The 21,818-nt window shown below is 42.9% G+C and overlaps 1 protein-coding gene across 1 annotated transcript in view; it reads right to left on the bottom strand.

The window, feature by feature from the left end:
• The window catches only part of ROBO3 (roundabout guidance receptor 3), a gene marked incomplete at its 5' end in the record, with an annotated part of 230,046 nt that overhangs the window by 134,086 nt on the left and 74,142 nt on the right, over positions 1–21,818 (bottom strand). Inside the window, one exon of the mRNA XM_081334165.1 lies at positions 1,196–1,522. Coding sequence (XP_081190291.1) covers positions 1,196–1,522 — 327 coding nt within the window. The remainder of the gene's footprint in view (positions 1–1,195; positions 1,523–21,818) is intronic.

Below are 21,818 nucleotides of genomic sequence, written 5' to 3'. Positions count from 1 at the left end.
CTCTACAGCAGAGGTCACCAACCAGGAAAAGGGAGGGGGAAGCATTTTACACCTGTGGGTGCAAACACATGCACATGGGGCCGTGAGCACGTGCATGCCACAACCAGGGCGGGCTAGCACCCCGTATGATACTCACTAACCCTGCCACGTTCTTGTCTGGTGATGTGCCTTGTTTCCATGCCCTGCAGTGCAGCGGAGGCTGTTTATGCAACTTGCAGCATGACGGTGGCATGTTTTTGTGCCCTGCGGCATGGTAGTACCCGTTTGTGTACCCTGTGGCATGGAGGCATCCCATTTTCGTGCCCTGAGGCATGGCGGCAGCCTCTTTTTGCACCCTGTGGCATAGCGTCCTGTTTTCATGCCACGTGGCTGCAGTGCTAGCGCAAGTGAGGGGGTGTGCATGCAAACACACATGCACTGGCCAGCCTGTCCCATGGCCTGGTGGCCACCAGGTCCCATGGCCCACTACCGGCCCGCAGGTTGGGGACCCCTGCTCTACAGCAGATTCTATGCCAAACTAGAAATAAATATTCAGGTGGCATTGAAACACAAAAAGCTTCAAGGTTTGCAAATTAGATCGCTAGAAAGATACTTGCAATTTTTTATATTGATATCTATATCTAACAACCATGCAAGAGAGCTGAATGGACCAGTGAAGATTAAGCAGTTATGGAATGTTGAGTGACATTTCTGGGAGAAAAGTAAAAGGGAGAAGAGAATGAAGTTTCCTAGAGAAGAATATTGAGCAACGGCCAGAAAATCTGAAGAGCAATTCTCCTGCTGGGTGAGGCTAGATGCAACATTTTATAGATCTTCTTGTATTTAGGCACACAAGTAAATTTCTACAAATATATTTTTCAAAGCCTAAAACTCTTCAGCTTAAATTTTTTTAAAACAACAACAACAACAACAAACCATCCAGTTCTCAAAATGCTTTGTAACAACCAGATATATTAAGTGGCTTCCTTCTAATAAAATGGGAAAATCCAGTGCTACAATTAAGTAACCTACTAAATACATCTGAAGGCTGCCAAAAGATTATTCATCCCAAAATCCAGAACTGGTGCACATAATGTGTAACCCAAGTTCAAGGTAACTCCTTTCCAACCCCATAACTCCTTCCTCATGTCAAGCTAGCAAAGCAGGACATCAAATATATCCAGGTGATAATGTTCAGACAAAACAATCTACTTACCGGCTACCTCCAGAGAGGCATTCCTGCTGACAGCCTCACCCAGGTAGTTTCTAGCGACACAAACATACACGCCTTCATCCGGTTTACTCCTCCGTCCATGCACGATGCGCAGGAAAAAGAGGGAGCCGCTAGGCAAGAGCATGCGATGAGACCGGGGGTCTTCCTTGTCCGTCTCCACCCGCTCACCATCTTTGTACCACTCAACGATGGGCGTGGGCCGCCCTTCGGCTTTGCAGTTGAGTGTCGCGGGTTCCCCCTTGGGTACAATGAGGTCGGATGGATGCTCTATTATCCGTGGAGATGAATCCTCAAGGCGAGGACGCGAAGCTGAGGTTCAAGAAGTAGGAAAAGAGGAAGTATTAACTGAGGGCAAGATCAGGAAGAGCCGGGGGAAAAAAAGGAAGGGCAAGTTATCAGGGAACCAATTGAGAGATTTGTGGAGATCCTCAGTCATCCAGGTCACGGTTGTCCCAAAGGTGCTTTTTTCAAAAGGCAGCTGGACTGTTGTGTTTTGCTTTTCTCTTGAGAACATTGAGCTTCTCGTCCAAGATGATGAGTCAGAACTGAAAACGTTTCTTGGATGAGAAGCAAAATATCCTCAAGAGAAAAAGCACAGAAAGTTCAGTTACCTTTTGAAAAGGCACTTTTGGGACAATTGAGGGATTGTGGTCTGCTTTAGATTCTATGACAAACCAGGGTGTAACTGCCAGAGACATGCATTTTCTCATTCCCCCCCCCTGCCCCCTCCATCTAGGCAAGTTCCATCTTTCACTTCTTTCACGTTAGAGAATTCCTTTATCAACTGTTACAGCTTTAAGCAGAAGTAGGGAAATTAATACTTTATAATATCCCAAATCATCTTCACAAAGTGGAAAACCAGCCCCAAAGCAATGGAATTAAATGTGGGAAGGATAACCATGATGGCCTTCAAACGGGCATATATTTGCACACCTAGGAACAAGATAAGATACGGCTGTATAAAAGAGCAATGGTCAACTTGCGGAATATGTGGGGGGTGGGGGGGAAAGTCCTGTAAAGAATTTTACAGTTGGAATATTTTCAGCCTGGAGAAGCTTGAGGGTAACATCCTTCTTCAAATATCTACACACCTGGGGCCAGAAGCAGTCAGGGACATAAAGATCAGAAAGGCCTTTCACAAAGTTTATCATAAAGATCATGGCTTCATTAGAGACATCTTGCCAGCTCTCTGCTTTAGTTAATCAATGGGAATTGAGACCTCACTTTCAGGAGAAAACGAAAGCCTATTTCTAGACGAAAATTGGTGCTTCACAGCAGGGACAAAGTCAGAAGAGGCTTTAACATTAAACAACAACAGCAACAGTGCCAAGATTTGTACCTGTCAGCCCTCCAGGATAAACCAGACAGGAAACATGGCTAGATGAGCTAATTCTACTTTATTGTAAGGCTGCTATCGGGCACAAAGAATCTGGACCATCGGATAAGCTGCAGCATAGATTTATTCAAGCCTACACACAAGAATCTGGTCAGCTAGAGTTCAATACTAAACTGGTGCCAGATAAGGGTTAAGAGAATTCAGGATTTGGAGCACTATGGGAACACAACAACTCTTAGCTGATGACATATTTAATTCTACCTCCCCCAGTTCTGCCTGCTCTTCAGCTCCATTAACAGAATTTTGCAAGCCTGAAGGTACAAGTCTCCCATCACTTTTAACTGCTTCATCCATTAGGACAGGTCCTTCCTAAATTTCTTTCTCTAACCATTAAGCCACTCGGGGCTCCTGGCTCTCTTCTCTGATTATTTCTTAGGCAGCATCTCTTCACCACATCATTCCTTAAATCATTTCCACATGCCAAGAGAGTACCTTTTAAAAGAAATTGATTCAAAAATTAATTATCCCATCTATCGATTGGTAGATGAAATGTCTTAGCAAAAGGAGAGACAACTTGGTTCAGCTTACATAGGTTATGACCGAGGGAAAAGCACTGATATTTTGCCTCTCTTTATTAATCGGATGCAAACTGGATGCCTACCACTCCCAACCTGGAGCTTTAGTTTTCACATAGATCTCCCATTTCCAAATTTACTCATGACTTCACATTTGGCCTTAGGACCATTGTCATCTTATTTTTTTTTACTTACCGATTTTTATAAGAATCACTATTGGCTATATCTGGGGAGGGGGGAAATCACCACTTTCCCCTCATTCCTGACTAAAGGGCGATAAACAATACAGACTAATTTACATCAAATCGATTTATTTATCTAACTTCACACACACACACAAATCCCACCTCTTCACCACACTATTTTTTTAAAAACATGCTAGGACAATCCCACTCTCTGTCATTAGGTTGAGTACAAAGAAGGCAAAGAGAAACCAGTTCAAAAATCTGTTTGGAAGCAAGGATTTTATGGTTGGTATGCCTTAATTTGTTGATCATATTTGTTTTTTATTCTGTACGGCCGCCAGAGAAACCATATGAATCACTCCATCAACAAAATAAAATTGTGCCAGAGTTCCCAAACATGCCAAACTCTTGAGAATCTTTATTCCCGTAAATGATCTGGGAAGGAGCATACGTTTCCATTTGCCATGAATCCAAAATATAATGCCTAATTTGTGCCAAAGGAAAGCAAAACCCTTGACCCCCAACCAAAGCTTAAAAGCCAGAATCCCAGCTTAGGCTGGAAAATATACAGACACGCACAAAAAAGAGTCTCTCATTTGGGAGAAGTGTTATCTGCAGGCTGCAGTGGTCAATAGCCTTGAAATCCTAAATTCTGATAAGTGCTAGAATTATTGATTAATTCGCCTATTGTAGCAGTGATCTCACACATTTGAAGATCCTCCAGCTAGGACAGAACCTTTTAATTGTTGTTTGTTTATCCAGAAAGGAATTCTGGATATTTGTTCTGGTCACCAGGTATAGGCAGATGTTTTTAGCTGTGTGTGGATGTGCATGTGTGTGCATGTGTGCAGGTATGATCAGGGTCATGTTCACACTGAGGCAGGAGACAATATTTCTAGACCTCCTTTTTGGTTTGTGGGGTGTTTGAGAGATAAAAAGGGATGCGGTGGCTCAGTGGGTTAGGACGCTGAGATGGTTGATCAGATGGTTGGCAGTTTGACGGGTCAAATCCCGAGTCCCATGTAACAGAGTGAGCGCCTGTTACTCATCCCAGCTTCTGCCAACCTAGCTGTTCGAAAGGAGGTAAAAATGCAAGTAGAAAAATAGGGACCACTACGATGGGAAGGTAACAGCGTTCCATGCACCTAGTCATGCCGGCCACATGACAACAGAGATGTCCTCAGACAAGTGCTGGCTCTTCGGCTTTGAAACGGAGATGAGCACCAGCCCCTAGAGTTGGAAACGACTAGCACGCATGTGTGGGGGAACCTTTACCTTTACCTTTAAGAGATAAAACTATCACTGTATGCCTTAAACACTGCCCTGTGCTCAAAAATGGAAAAAAAATATTGATTCTAATTGCTTAGTTATATGAGCCTTAAAATGTATAACTCCAATGGATGAATGGCTAGCTAAGCTATGGGAATATGCCTCAGCATCTAGAATAATTTCCTATCTGAGAAACGAATCTGACACAGATTTCAGCTCAGCCTGGGAACCATTCTTAAATTATAATGTAAAACACGGGCTGGTACCATATTCGAAATTTGGCTTTTTTTAATGCACAGAATCTATATTTTAATTTTATGAGGCGTTTAAATCGGAATCCCTTTTAATAACAAGGTCTGAACTTATTTACAGTGCACGATTTCATTTGATTTATATTGTGTTGCCATTGGTTTTGGCTACAGTATTCATTTTTTAGTTTTAATTCCATAGTGATTTTTAATTTGCTAACAGGACACAGAAGAAGTCATTATTCCTAACTAATTATTGATATTTTAGAAAGCTATAACCATATGACATATTCAATTCCCTGGTTTACTTGTTTGCATTATATTTGCATATGGACAAGATATATAGGAATGGCCAGAACAGGAACCAAAGACAGGAACCAAAGAATCTCATGCCACAAAGAACTGCTATATAAACAAAGCCAGGAGAAGAATTTTAAATAGTTGTCAAAACAGTAGCCAGAAAACTCCTTGTGATAGAGACAGACAGACAGACAGACAGACAGACAGAGATAACTAAGATAACTACAGTTGCATCTGGAGAATTTTGCTCCATTTGCGTTTTGATCCTATCATCAAGGTCTCCCTTCCTCAATCAACATACATCATCCAGTTATCCTTCTGAAGGAGAGGGGGAAATGTACATAAACTGGAAAGGGAAAATGCAAAAAGAAAGAAAGAAAGTGTGCTCGTGGTGTAAAACAGCATAAAACAACATTAAATGAAGGAAAAGTGCTTGGAAAAATATTTATATGAGGCAAACTTTGGTATGAAGATGCATAAGTTGGGATATACAAACTATAATTAGTGCAGGTTCGCATCCCACCAGGCTCAAGGTTGACTCAGCCTTCCATCCTTCCGAGGTAGGTAAAATGAGGACCCAGATTGTTGGGGGCAGTTAAGCTGACTTTGTAATAATGCCGCTTGGGGTGTGTGTGAAAGCCCTAACAAGCAGGCATATACATAGAATGAAGGCTACTGCTAAGCTTGTAAGCCGCCCTGAGTCTTCGGAGAAGGGCGGGATATAAATGGAATTAAAATAAAAAAATAAATAATAAATAAAAATAAATAATGATCTAGCGAAGGGTTAGAATAAACTGAATTTGGGGGGAAATGAGAGCCCCGCTGTTAATGGATTCAACTGCTCCGCCTTGGTGGAGCAGTGGGCTAATGCCTCCTTAAGTAACACCAGCTGCCTGCAATTAGTGCAGGTTCGAGTCCCACCAGGCTCAAGGTTGACTCAGCCTTCCATCCTTCCGAGGTAGGTAAAATGAGGACCCAGATTGTTGGGGGCAATAAGCTGACTTTGTAAAAAATGCCGCTTGGGGGGGCCCCCGAAAGCCCTAATAAGCAGGCATATACATAGAATGAAGGCTATTGCTAAGCACATTGATTTGTGCTTTAGATTGTAAGCCGCCCTGAGTCTTCGGAGAAGGGTGGGATATAAATGGGATTTTTTTTAAAAAACTGTCACCGCTGTTAAGAAAGCAAGCCAGCTTCTTTGGCCTGCGGGCCAGATTCCAGGCATCGGATTCTGAAGAGCAATCAGAGAGAAAAATCCCAGCTGGCAGGAGCGGACATCGCCTGTTGCTACTGCTTCTCAAGGGCAGAAGGCAGCCCTGAGCCTCCAGCTGCAAAGCTTGGGGGTGGGCAGCAACCTGGCCTAAGTGCAGCCTTTTTGCTTTTGTGATATTAGCTTTGGGGACAAGACTAAATATTTACTCAAGCCTCTTTCCCGCCCCCCCCCTTTTACTGTGAAGCTGCTGAAATGGCAGACTCTGTCCTTCTGTGAGAGGCCCAGGGAGAAATGGGAACGAAGCCTCACATTAGTGGTGAGCTACGTTTCTCCTACAATTTCAAAACCATTCTGCCTCAATTTGATGGGAAAGGAATTTGCTCATTTTCTTCTCCTTAAAGGAGAACATCTCACTAACGGTTTTCAATCCTTTTGTTCGTGTCACGAGCAGTTTCAAATTCCAGATATATAAGGTTCAACGCTGTGTGGGTTAAAATAAGGATCAAATAGGAAATAGAGATATAGAGGACATGTAAAAAACAGGTAAAATAACTAGGTTTAAAACTAGATGAGTTTCGCCCAGGATTGGGACACTTAGATGGCATTTTATCTCACCAGAATAGAATAGGATAGAGCTGAAAGGGACCTTGGAGGTGTTCTATGGTTAGGAAGGCACTGACTTTTCTAGGATGCTCTATCTATGTTTCCGGGTAAAATACATGGGAAAATCCCATTGGAGGAAAATTCCACTTAGGGTTAGGGTTAGGTCACCATGAACTCATAGAGCAAAATGGACATCGCCAACAAATTCAGAGTGCTTGGGCATGGTTAGGAGGGCACTGACTTTTCTAGCCCGGACTATCTATGTTTCCTGGTAAAATACATGGGAAAATCCCTTTGGAGGAAAATTCCACTTAGGCCTACCATTTCAAACAAGTGACTGTATAGACTCTTCTTAAAAACCTCCAGCGATGGAGCGCCCACAATTTCTGGAGGCAAGCTGTTTCACTGGTTAGTTGTCCTCACTGTCAGGAAGTTTCTCCTTCATTCCAGGTTGCTTCTCTCTTTGATTGGTTTCCAACCATTGTTTCTTGTCCTGCCCTCTGGTGCTTTGGAGAATAATTTGACCCCCTCTTCTTTGTGCATGTCGAAGGACATCATGAGTTGGGTTGTTCTTCTGCACATTCACATAAAATATCTTCCGTAGGGAACCCCATTTTATTAGCTTGTCCTTTGATCGTCCTACCCGAGGTCACAGAGAGACCCAGCGAAGTACTCTGGCATCCTAGGCAGCAGAGAGTTGTGTGTCCAGTTGCCTGGTAGCTTCTTTCCCGCCTTCCGTAGTTCCAGGGTGCTCTTGGGCGGCTGCTTTGTTAGGAGAGATGGGAGTTTTGAGGAAGCCAATCCTTGATCTTTATTTCAGTGAGATACAAGTAGTCCCTGACTTACAACAGTTCATTTAGTGACTGTTCGAAGTTACGACCACACTGAAAAAAGTGACGTAGGACCGCTTTTCACACTTACAACCATTGCAGCATCCGCACGGTCACATGATCAAAACCCAGGCGCTTGGCAACTGACTCCTATTTATGACGGTTGCGCTGACCCAGGTCACGTTGCGATCTTCTGACAAGCGAAGCCAATGGGGAAGCCCTGTTCACTTAACAGTCGGGTTACTAGCTTAACAGCTGCAGCCATTCACTTAACAACTGTAGCAAGATAGGCTGTAAAATGGGGTAAAATTCACTGACCGACTCTCTCGCATTAGCAACGGAAATTTGGGGCTCAGCTGCGGTCAGGATTCACTACCTGTATCGAATTTTTGCCTGTAGCCAAATTCCAAGATCCATGAAGAACAGGTGTGAATGCTGTCAACTTCGCTTTTCTCCACAAATGCCGTTGGCGTACGTACATCGGCGATATCCAAGACTAATGCTTGGATTTCATTATTTTCCTACCCACTCCCAGGGTTTCTTTCCACACTCCTCCAGATGCTTTTTAAATACCTTTTGGCTGGCTGGCTCTCTCCGCCTCTCAAGATGCCGACAAGCTTGCCTCTTCATTGAAGGCTGAGCAAAGTTATTTCACGCCTGAGCACCCAACAGACATCCTACTTGCACATGCTGAAACAAGATTTTCATGTGGCGCTGGGTGGCTTCCCTGCCACACTATCTTCAGCCTTAAGCCACCGGTGGCACCTTTCTCCAAGTGCACCAGAGTTGAAGGCAGATGGGCCACGGTTTACTAGAAATACCTGCCCTAGGTCTCTCGGAGATGTACACATAAAGGTAAAAGGTAAAGGTTCCCCCGCACGTGCGTGCTAGTCGTTTCCGACTCTAGGGGCCGGTGCTCATCTCCATTTCAAAGCCGAAGAGCCAGCGCTTGTCCGGGAACGTCTCCGTGGTCATGTGGCCGGCATGACTAGACGCCAAAGGCGCACGGAACGCTGTTACCTTCCCACCGTAGTGGTCCCTATTTTTCTACTTGCATTTTTACGTGCTTTCGAACTGCTAGGTTGGCAGAAGCTGGGACGAGTAACAGGCGCTCACTCTGTTACGCGGCACTCGGGATTCGACCCGCCAAACTGCCGACCTTCCGATCGACAGGCTCAGCGTCCTAACCCACTGAGCCACCGCGTCCCTCTTGATGTACACATAGCAGCCCTTAATTTGAACAATATTCCCTAAATCCCAGGATAACAAGAAAAACGTGGAGAATTAGCGAAGGAAGGGGTGGATGTAGGGGTGAAATGGCTTCCCTCTCTATAATTACAAACAGCAGCTTTATGTCAGAACAAAGGCAGATTAAGATTTGTAAAAAGTGAGTAAATGTCACGGAGGAGGCAGAAACAATGGGAATAAACCGCATCTCCCCAAAGAGCAAAAGAAATGAAAATATGTCTCTTGTCAGAAAGACATGCCCTGCGAGATCACAAGGAGATCACCCTGCTCCTTGTAAGCCCTTGGCAGGATGCCTACCCCTCCCTTAACAGACTTTGCCCCCCTCCCCATTTTGCTACTGCCAACTTCAAAGATGACTCTATTCTGCACCGTAAAGTGGCCGCCTCTGGCAGCAGATGCTTCAAAGTGAAAACAAGGCGTTGGAAGACACAACTGAGCATCAACAGTCAGGTAGCATTTGGGGTTTACTGGGCACGTTCAGCTGCTGTTTCAGCATCCTCCACCTCTATTTTATATTTCTGAAGAGCTTGCAGTTATATTAATCTGCAGTTGCTTTCCTCTTGAGTTGGCTACAAAGAAGAATCAAAGAATCTAGACCAGTGGTGGTGAACCTGTGGCACACATGCCAGAGGCGGCACTCAGAGCCCTCTATGTGGGCACACGCACCACCGCTGCCAGCAGCAGGTCCATCAGGCCACCACTGCTGCCCGGAGCAGGAGCCCCGCCCAGCACAAAGGAGGCGAAGCGGCCGACTAAAAAGCTCAAGTAGAGGTGGTAGAGCAGAGGTCACCAACCACTGTCGATTGGTGGACTGGAAGAAAAGGGAGGGGGAAGCATTTTACATGCATGCATGTACGCACGGGGCCGTGAGCACACACGCGCTGCAAATGGGGTGGGGCTAGTGCCTGCGTGATACTCACTAGCCCTGCCCCGTTCTTCCATGGTGCAGCGCCTTGTATCTGCACCCTGCAGCGTGGCAGCGGCAGTTTTTGTGCCTTGCATCACAGTGGCCCATTTTTGCGCCCCTGGTTTTTGTGTGCCAGAGGCCCCCCCAAGGGCACCACAATGCTGATGTGGCCCTTGCACTTTGCGATAAATAAGTGAGTTTTGGGTTGCGGTTTGGGCACTTGGTCTCTAAAAGGTTCGCCATCACTGATCAAGACTCACTCCTTCCTTCCTTCCTTCCTTCCTTCCTTCCTTCCTTCCTTCCTTCCTTCCCTCCCTCCCTTCCTTCTTTCCTTCCTCCTCCTTCTCCCTCCCTCTCTCCTTCCCTTCCCTCCCTCCCTCCTCAAAGGGAGCTTGTGACACTAATGATATCAGCGTAACTGACCCAGAAAATATATATGGGGCAGCTCCTGATGTAGCCATTTCTATGCTCCTAGGAAACACCTTTCCCTGCAGCTACTGTCTCCGATATGGGGCTCCCTGGGTTGTTTTTAAGCAGATCTCAGCATTCTCTCTCAGGCAATATACATCTGGCAGGCTTGTCCTGTCTGTCCCTGCAAATCAACCAGAGTTATCACAGCAGAAGAGAACAATTTCCCTGCAGAGCATCACTTTGTTTTGCAAGACTCTGGGCTGCCGCGGCTGAGAAAATGCACATTCATCGGTGAAGCCGTTCTAGATTGCAGGAAATTGCTTCCATTGTGCAGCCTGTTGTAGAAACCTGGTGCCACCATTCCATGGAGTGTTATAACCAGGGGATACGTATGAATAGAGGGAGAAATATCATGGACAGCAAGAGAAGAACAGAACATGCAAATCAAATAAATAAAGTAACTTCCCTGTTCAGCGGGAGGCTCACATGCTTTATTGCCTATATGGTTGTTGTTTTTTTAAAAGAGCCTTCTGCTTTAATTAGGAAAAGCCACATGTAGTTAGCACAATGCTATTTAATGCTTCCTCTCATTCTCTTTCCATCCTTAGAGATATTCTTATTCCTTTGCTTTCTGAACCTCCCCCCCCGCCCCAATTCTATGGAGAAAACGCTTTGGCATTACAATAGTTAAAACCTGTGTAAGGTATTTTGAAATGTACACCAGCTTATTTCCCAAGGAACGGTTTTTGGCACCTAAATTTTCTCTCTCACGCTTTGAACCAAGACGTCCAGATTGCGAAAGCTATAAATATGATGAGGCTATTTGGGAAAAAGAAAAATCTGGCAGCTTTTTATTTTTCCAGACTTCAAACTCACTCCTTTAGCTGAAGGCAAAGAAAAACACAGCTCTTCCAGGATCCTGGCTTAAAATTTTCAGCATCCTTGATAAGGGCCTTTGGGGATGGGGGCAATCATGGACCGGCAGGCCCCCAGTTTGTGGGCTTGACTTATCTCTTTCTCACTAGCCTCTGGTTGGGTGGCATCTATTCTCCCTTCCTTCCTTCCTTCCTTCCTTCCTTCCTTCCTTCCTTCCTTCCTTCCTTCCTTCCACCCCCCCCCCAACCCCAAAAGAAGATGCAGGGCTAGGTCTACACAGCTAGCCCTCGAGCCCAAAATTTCTGTTGCTAAGTGAGACGTTTGTGAAGTGGGTTCTTGCCCATTTTACAACCTTTCTTGGCACGGTTGTTAAGTGAATCACTGCTATTGTTAAGTTAGCAACAGGGTTGTGAAGTGAATCTGGCTTCCCCATTGACTTTGCTCATCAGCAGGTCGCAAAAGGGGATCACACGATCCAGGGACGCTGCAACTGTCATAAATACGAGTCTGTTGCCAGGCGTCTGAATTTTGGTCACGGGACCATGGGGGATGCTGCAACGGTCATGTGAAAAACGGCCCTAAGTCACTTTTTTTCCAGTGCCGTTGCAACTCCGAATGGTCAGTAAAAGAACCTTTGTAAGCCGATGTCTATCTGTACTTCATACCGTAACAGCAGCCTTGCCACTGAAAGGCACAATGGAATTTTATAGGATAGAACTAAAGATCTGTGGGATTCCTCATTGGCTGCAAAGTGCTCTATCTTCAGGCAAATTCATAAAACCGGCGTGCAAAACTAACACTTTCTACTCATCCTGCGATGCCCCGGGCTGAAATAACACAGCAGTCATCACAAAAAGGAAAGTTGAAAGGAGAGCTTAAAGCTAAAATGGGCAACTGAGTGAGGTCTGTTTGTTTAAACTCTGCAGCTCGTTGGCTCTTCTTTTAAGACAAGCCTCCCGACATTTATTTTCCAACACCGTGGTGAGAGATGACAGAGGTAAGGTTTAAATTAGCCACACACGAAAGCCAATGAGCAGGATCCTTGTTTGGTTGACATAAGCACCTGCAGAGGTTTGGAACGTTTTTTTTTAAAGATTAATGGAAGCCCTACCACAGTAAACAACAAAAGCTGTGCTGAAACACGGATCTCAAATGGGATTCTATTGGCTTTCAATAAAATAGACACCTGGGGTAGATGTCATCCAGTGGAGTTCACCAGCAACTTGCCAACGGAATGGGACCACTCGCCCCAGCCAAATCGCCACGGGCAACTTGCCTCAGGCCGACCTGCTGCGGGACAATTCAACAGTTCAATTTAATTGTTCAAAATAATTTTTAAAAATGTTTTAATTTTCCTTGTGCACATTTTATTTTGTCCCTCCTTTCGCATCCTTTCTTTAATGATTCGATTTGACTATGTCTTCAATACTAGGGTAACTCTTGTCCCTCAGTGAGTTGTCCCGTGGTGAGTTGGCCATGGAAAGTTGTCCCGCACCAATTTGGCCACGTCGAGATGGCCATGGCACATTGGCCATGACAAGCTGTTGAAGACCCACTTGCCAAGGCCCATGTCTCAACAGGGTATTCGGTCCTCAATTCCTAGAAGCCTTTGGCAATGCTGCTTCTCCCAAAGTTGAGGGTAAGACATAGGTAGCAAAAGAGAGAACATGGAGAGTTGACCATTGGAAGTAGAAAACAGTGCAGAGAAGAGCAACCAAGATGCTCTATAAGGAACGGTTGCTGGAATTGGGTATGTCTCACTGAATGAAGAGAAGGACGAGGGGTGACATGATAGCAGCGTTCCAATATCTCAGGGGCTGCCCCAAAGAAGAAGGAGTCAAGCTATTCTCCAAGGCACCTGAAAGCAGGACAAGAAGCAACGGATGGAATCTAATCAAGGAGAGAAGCAACCTAGAACTAAGGAGAAACTTCCTTACAGTTAGAACAATTAACCCGTGGAACAACCTGCCTCCAGAAGCGGTGAATGCTCCAACACTGGAAGTTTTTAAGAAGAGACTATACAGTCACTTGTTTGAAATGGTAGGCCTAAGTGGAATGGGCAACAAAAAATTAGCTACTGGTTCTGCCGAAGTGGTGCGAACCAGCTGAATCCCACCACTGACTGCACTTTTAAGAAATTCAGTGCCCAGAAACAACGGTAAGCAAAGCGATAGTCACTCAACTAGAGCTGAGCTGGTTAAGTACCTGGATAAGGGATGTTTTATAGAATTGAAAAAAAGATTTGGAAGGAGTACTTTGGAACTGATACAATCTCAGTCGCAGCACTCATCAAAACGGCCTTTAGTAACACAAACACTGTATTACCGAGAGATTAGGTAAGTAGGAAGTAACGAAAAGCTTCTGGTTTTCAATCGCTGCCTTGGAGAGCTATGATGGGAAGCAGAAGAGGGCAACAACTGAGGACAGAAAAGATTTACGCATCGTCCTAAACATAGGTAGTACTCAATGTAGGACCAGAATTGAGCCCGACATTTCTGTTGCTGAGACATTCGTTAAGTGAGTTTTGCTCCATTTCATGACCTTTCTTGCCACACTTGTTCAGGGAATCACCGCAGCTGATAAATTAGTAACCCGGTTGTTACGTGAATCTGGATTCCCCATTGACTCTGCTTGCCGGAAGGTTGCGAAAGGGGATCCTGTGAGCCCGGGATGCTTCAACCATCATAAGTATGAGCCAGTTGCCAAGCATCTGACTTTTGATCATGTGACCGTCGGGATGTTACTGTGAAAAATGGTCGTAAGTCGTAAGTCACTTTTTCAGTGCCGGTCACTGAATGAACTGTTGTTAAGCCAAGGACTACCTGTAGTCGCATTTGTTTATTTTAGTTATTTGAGCCTTGTTTACACTGCTGTGTAAAGTTAGTGTGATTATATTAATCAGGTCATAGTCTCTTCCCTGCCAGAGAAGCGCAAACACCAGAGATCCCAGCTTCATCAACTTTCTTTCCCATTGTGACATTACAGTGCTCCAGGAAACATGGACTATGGACAACCTATCACGAAATGGATTTCATTCATTTTTGACTATTAATCACTAGAGCACGTTCTGTGAAGCATGCTTAAAACAAGTCAAGACTTTGGTGTGCAAACAAAGCCCGAATCAGGCTAGTTTCTACAAAGGACCATCCTATCTTTTCTCTGGAGAAAGGACTGCTTATCCCAGACCTAAACAGTAGTACTTTTATTTACGCCGAAGATGTCTGCTGAAGCAAGATGTCTACCATATGAAAACAAATAGAGCAGCCTTTTTATTTGAAGAATCCTTATTTTTAATCAGGGGCACTGTAAATCAGTGCACTGAGGGAATCAATTAATTGATCGATTAGCTCTGTTATTAATGCATTATTTATGCTCACAGAGGTTACGAGGATGTGGAGTGCTTGATTTCTTTGCTCCAGGCATCCAAAACATCTTTGGTTGTCATCATCTGCAAGTTGCATAAATTATGGAAATTGAATTCATTTGCACCTTCTGCATAATTTATTCCACATTATCTAATTAAGGGTGTGTGTGTATGGGGGGAAGTGAGGTAGAATAACTAGGCACTGAAGTTACATCCTCTGAGAATCAGACTGCAATCCCATGCCTGCCTCCTTGAAGGAAAGGCCCTCTGAACTCACATTTCTGGGTACACATAGAATTCATACACACAAACACACACACACACACACACACACACACACACACAAATGGTCTTATGAATGCATGCCTGCCGCATTTCTATACCTAGATTGAGAATATATTTCTGGGGAAATTGATACGGGTAGTCCTTGACATACAACCACAATTGGGCATGGGAAATTTGTTGTTCAAGTGGCGATATCACATGACTGCAATTTGCAACCTTTCCTGCCAGCTTCCTCACTGATTTTGCTTGGTGGAAGGCAGCCGAGAAGGCTGCAACTGGCGATCACATGAGACCCGCAACACTGCAGAACTGCAAGCTTGTTGCCAAGTGACTGGATCCACAATCCCATGACTGCAGGGATGTTGCAATGGTTACAAGCATGAAGACTGGGAATAAATCACCTTTTTCAGTGCTCTCGCAACTTTGCACATTCACTTAACAAATGCCGTGTTTCCCTGAAAATAAGACCCAACTAAAAAATAAGCCCTAGCGTGATTTTGCAGGATGCTCGTAATATAAGCCCCACCCCAGAAATAAGCGCCAGTTAAAACTGTCAGCCAGACCGATGCATTTAGTATCATATTTCCCCAAATATAAGCCCTAACTGGAAAATAAGCTGTAATGCATCTTTTGGAGCAAAAATTAATATATGACCCAATCTTATTTTCGGGGTAACTTGGTGGTTGCAACTTAACTACCTTCGCTTTTCTTACAATATTAAAACTCTGAGATTCTCTTAATGGCAAATTCTTCACTGCGGGATGGCTTTATATATTGTGATAAGTCATAGCTTCCTTATCTAGGGTCTACTGAATAACCCAAGTCACAAGAGCTTTGCTCTGAGCAAAAGAAGGGGTCTTGGAACCTAGACATGGACCTATTTTATTCTATATTATTTTCATCACACTTTTTTATTCCATGTAGAGGCAATCAATACAAGTGTGTGTGTGTCTGTGTGTGTGTGTCTGTGTGTCTGTGTGTGTCTGTGTTTCTGTGTATGCCTTTCTGACTCCCGGCAATTGCCTATACAAGTCCCTTGAATTTTCTTGGCAAGGTTTTTGGAAAGAGATCTGCCATTACCTTCTCTATAGGGCTGAGAGAAAGACACTGGCCCAAGATCATCCAGCTAGCTTTGTATCTAACACAGGACTAGAACTTACACTTTCCCTGTTTCTAGCCTGATGCTTTAACCCAGGGCTCTTCCAACTTGGCCCTTTTTATGACTTGTGGACTTCAACTCCGGCTTTATGGAATCAGCTGCCGGTTGAGCTCCGGATGGCACCTGACCTTCGCTCCTTCCGACGCGGTCTGAAGACCCATCTATTTGAACAAGCCGGCCTGGCCTGATGGGGGATATGTTGGGGTTTTAATGGGGATTTTTATATTGTTATTGATTGTTTTAGCTGGGCTACTATTTAATTCTTTTTTAATTTTTGTATTTTGTATTTTTTATATGTGCCCTGTTCACCGCCCTGAGTCCTTCGGGAGAAGGGCAGTATATAAATATAATAAAATAAATAAATAAATAAATAAACTCCCAGAATTCCTCAGCCAGCATATAATCCAAAAATACCTTAAAGTCAATGCCTTTTTTAATCCACAAGTAAGAATTACATGAATGTGATTTGCTACTCTTCCCAAAAAAGATTCTAGGGGACTAAGACAACTCTCAAGAGAAGATATTCCAAAGCTTAGGAAAGTACAAGTATTTATCACCATCTGATGTTTATATGCCATTGCAAAAGAGACAGTCTGAAGAAATACTTAATAATAATAATAATAATAATAATAATAATAATAATAATAATAATAATAATAATAATACTCTGAGAACACTAGACCCAAGTAGTAAAGAAACTATAAAAGGAAGAACTGAGAGAACCCAAGATGTGAAGGCTGCAGTTGTTCTCACAAGGATAGCAGAGTATAGTCCCAAGACTATCACCTCATTTTGTTCCAATTACTCAATAACCAGACTGTGCTGACTTTTATCTCAATTAGCTTTTCGCTGATCAGAGTGAAGCACTCTGAGAACGAGGGCTTCTTATAATATTGCCAAGTTTTGTTTAATACCCTGCAAGATTCAACAGGACCTCTCTAAGAACAGCTTCGACTTGATTGAACTTGTTCCAAGTGTTGAAATAACAATAACTGTTAACCCTACTGTTTATCTGTCTCTAGCGATATTTATGATGGTTCCTCATTGAAGTCTTAATGCTTATAGTCTGTGTTCGAACTGCTTTATTTGATCTAAGAATGTTTTCCTGTATTGGGGGAGGGGGAGAGAGAGGGAGAGATGATAGATATCTATCTATGATGATAGAGAGAGAGAGAGAGAGAGAGAGAGAGAGAGAGAGAGAGAGAGAGAGAGAGAGAGAGAGAGAGAGAGAGAGAGAGAGAGAGAGAGAGAGAGAGAGAGAGAAATAGATAGATAGATAGATAGATAGATAGATAGATAGATAGATAGATAGATAGATAGATAGATAGATAGATAGATAGATAGGAGATATAGAAATAGATAGAGACAGATAGAAATAGATTATAGACAGTGATAGATGATAGATAGATAGATAGATAGATAGATAGATAGATAGATAGATAGATAGATAGATGTAGATCATAGATTTGATATAGAAATAAATGATAGAGACAGATAGAAATAGATGAGAGATTGATGAGAGATAATAGAGAGATTGAGAGAGAGAAAGATTGAGAGAAAGAGAGAGAGAGAGAAATTGATTTTGTTTCATTTCCGTTTTAGTTGATTTTATTTCTATGCATTCTGTCAGGTAAAGTTAGTCAACAACCGAAATTAAGTCGTTTGACTTTGACTCAACTCATTTATTTGGTTTTTAAAAGGCAGTTTTCTAGACAGCATTACAATTGGTTTGAAAATGGGAATGGAATGTCTGAGGAAGTTCCAGAAGCCAGGAGAAAGGTGAGGTATGGCTCTGCCTGTCGAGATATCATCAGCGCACGCTTGTATGAGCAAGAGAAATGGCTCAAGATGTGTTAAGCCCTGGTTCCACATTACAACGCTGCTCTTTCAGGCTTCCCAAAATTTCTCATCGATTATAGCAAAGCCCTTGTTTAACCACATGTAAAACCGGGGAGAGGAGCTCCACTTTCTCCACTAGCAGGGGTTTGGGTTGCAACGTATCTGCTAATTTTTTGGAGAATTGGATATCTCACTATCTGTGAGATATCATGCCAAAGTTGCAGCAGGATGGTGAACAGCTAATTTTAGTTTGCGATCTGGTGAGATAAGCTTTTTATTTTCCCCTGCTATTATCCCAGCGTATTTCAAGAAACCTTTTTTCCCAAGTTCCATCAGCTCTCCAGGAGGAATAATTTCAAGGGCTCTGCAGCTGTCAGCTTTCTCTGCACAGATTTAGGATTGCAAGAGCCTCGATTTAAAAGCATTTGGGTCCCCAAACTCTTTGCTAAGCCTGAGGGATGGCTGCATCTCTTCCTGGAATGGTCTGTTATCCTTCGTTGAATCGCTCCAAATGAAATAAGCATTTTCAGTCAAGAACGTGCTTATCCCTCGTGAAAAGAATGGAATCCAAATGTTATTTTTTAGAAGATGTTTATCAAAACATTATTAGAAGCAATTGAACGTTCACTCCTGGGCTGGTCAGGGCTGATTCGGTCTGTAAATAAAAACGGCAGCTGGAAAGGGCCGCTGCTCCACACTGAAGGCTGAGGCAGTTTGCAAGTGAAACGTTTACATTATACCAGTCCAATTATTGCAAAGTCATTTTTATTCTTCTCTTCCAGCTCCTCGCCAAGCCAGTGTTTCTGTTTTGTGCTTACGCTGCTTTTACATTTTGCTGTGAGATTCAGTTAAGTGTTTTAAGGAAGAGGGCATCTTACTGAAAGTGGTGCTGGCAGCTGGGCTTTTAAAAAAGAGACAGACAGACAGGGAGAGAAAGAAAGAAAGAAAGAAAGAAAGAAAGAGAGAGAGAGAGAGAGAGAGAGAGAGAGAGAGAGAGAGAGAGGAAGAGGAAGAGAAAGAGAAAGAGAAAGAGAAAGAGAAAGAGAAAGAGAAAGAGAAAGAGAAAGAGAAAGACAGAGGGAAACTCTATAAAGAACTAAAAATTCCATCCACCCTTTCAACATTTCATGTTAAACCCAGGAATGGAATCTTAGCAGCTTATTTCACCACAAAGGAAGCACCCAATTATTCAGTGTCAGCTTCCTTTCCTCTCATGTTTATGGTCCCTCATGTAAGGTAAAGGTAAAGGTTCCCCCACACATGCGTGCTACTCGTTTCTGACTCTAGAGGCCGGTGCTCATCTCCGTTTCAAAGCTGAAGAGCCAGCGCTTGTCCGAGGACGTCTCCGTGGTCATGTGGCTGGCATGACTAGATGCCAAAGGCGCACGGAACGCTGTTACCTTCCCACCGTAGTGGTCCCTATTTTTCTACTTGCATTTTTTACATGCTTTCAAACTGCTAGGTTGGCAGAAGCTGGGACGAGTAACAGGCGCTCACTCTGCTACGCGGCACTCGGGATTCGACCCGCCAAACTGCCAACCAGCTGATCAACAAGCTCAGTGTCTTAACCCACTGAGCCACCGCGTCCCTCCCCTCATGTAAAATTGCCCCCAAATTTATTTGGGGCATCAGTAATCAGGATCCCCCTTCTCTGACATTTGACATTCTGATCCAACCTCCCACTGCTGCTCTACATAGCAATCTCAAAAGGAACACACACACACACACACACACACACCATTTAAAAAAAAACAGCTAATCTGTCCTGAGCCTCACAGGGCAAAGAAGAAGTAGATTCTCCTTTGGTTTTGGAGGCGAGGGCAATGCAAAACAAAAATAGAGATAATAAAACACTTTTGGGGGGGGGGGTTGTCTCCTAACAGAGTTGGAAGTTTCAGTTGCAAATTTGTCCTCCTCAGGATTTACCCACAGGAGAAAACAAAGAATAGTAGCCATTTCCACAAGGTGGAACAAAGAAATAGAATGCCCCTCTCCCCCAAAGAAATCCCAACGGAGTAGTTTTCCTTACTAAGCTTCCTGCTATTGCTTGTATCTTATGGCTTCGAGCTTTTCATTCTATCGACCACCTCTGCAGGTCAGAGAGGTGACTGAGATTAGCCCACAGCAATTATTTATTTATTTGTCTAATTTATATCAATGGGTGGACCCCACCCTTGGCCTGACAGAGCAAAGCTGCTGAGCAGCCATAACAGCAAAAATTAAATTGTTGCTCAAAATTGAATTAAGACCACAGCGGTTTGCCTTGCCTTGCCATCTTTAGCTAGTCCATCGGTTGTCAAAGCCAAGAGTTTCGTTGAAATACTTATTTGTATATATTAATTCATATCCCATTCAATAGGATGGCACCTGGAAATTTTTTTAAAAAATAAAACCTAGAAGAGTACATTGCATGTTGAATGGAATCTGTAGAGAACTTGACAAGAATAGACCAGAATAAGAGCAGACTGAATGCTAACTCAGTTTAGCTTTTTCAAGAACAACCAAGGTCAGAGTTGCCACCTTCTAAATATGGGGCTAAGAGTAATTTGTAAATACGTACCTCAAGGTAAGAACCAGGGTTTTTGTTTCTTTTAAAATCCTTCCCTAAGTACCACCAGTCTTATCCCAAAACTAACATATGGAAGAAAGGCAGGAAAGATAGTCCTTGACTTACAATCATTCCTTGAGTGACCATTCAAAGTTAGAATGGCACTGAAAAAATAACTTATGGCAGGTCCTTAAGTCTCAGACTGGCTTAATACAGACTGCTAAGCCATAGTTTGTTTAAATATGATTTATTAAATGAATCCCCATTGACAGGATTCACCCAACAAGCTAAGTCGTAGTTTACGAACTTCAATGGTTGAATTTATCCAACAGCCGAACCTAATCCAGACAATACAATCTTGTGGTTTAGTGCAATGTGTACTTCTAGGTACATATTTCTTGCCGAACAAAGAATTAGGGGGAAAAAAGGATAAATCAAAGAAGAAAGGAGGACAAGAGGAGCAGAGACAAAGAGGCAGCTATTCTGTTCATGATTCTTATTGAAGACTTCTTTTGTTCCTTTATTTATTTGTGAACATCGCATTGCTTTGGGGACTCGCTTTTTATTACCCTTGTGATATTTGTTGGGTTTTTTTAAAATTATCCTTCAGCGGCTTTTCACTCATTTCTCTAGTCTATTTGCTGCAATATGGCTAATGAGCTTCTAATGATTCTGTTTCCTAAAATCGCCATGCCTATAGAATGCTTTCAGAACATTCTGGGGAAATTAAAGGAAGAAACTCATGCCACACACACACACACACACACACACACACACACACACGTATGTATGTATGTATGTATGTATGTTAAAGTCAAGTCATTTGAATATGCCTTGCTAATTAACTCTTTCTTTCCTGTTTTGGCCTAACTCAAGGCTATCCACAGGATATAGTCACAACTTATGACAGCTCATTATTTGTGTAAATTATTCAAATTGCTAATAAAGAATTTTTTAGGGAGGCTGAAATGATCATTTCGAACTTCTTATGTTCTGACTGACTGATGAGAACATAAGAAGTTCGAAATGATCATTTCAGCCTCCCTAAAAAAATCTTTATTAGCAATTTGAATAATTTACACACACACAGACACACACACATATATACTGTATATATACACTGTATATATACACTGTGTATGTATGTGTGTGTGTGTGTGTATATATATATATATATATATATATATATATATATATATATATATATATATATATATATATATATATATATATATATATATATATACACATACATACATACATACACATACACTGCTCAAAAAAATAAAGGGAACACAAGATAAGACATCCTACTATTAAATACAGTACATTGTGTTGTTTAAGTGTTCCCTTTATTTTTTTGATATATATATCAATATATATATATATAAAAGAGAGGTTCCCCAGAA

The sequence above is a fragment of the Vipera berus genome (genome assembly GCF_964194415.1).
Source record: "Vipera berus genome assembly, chromosome: 8".
In the NCBI taxonomy this organism is placed as follows: Eukaryota; Metazoa; Chordata; class Lepidosauria; order Squamata; family Viperidae; genus Vipera; species Vipera berus.
This window is presented reverse-complemented; position numbering and strand designations above follow the sequence as displayed.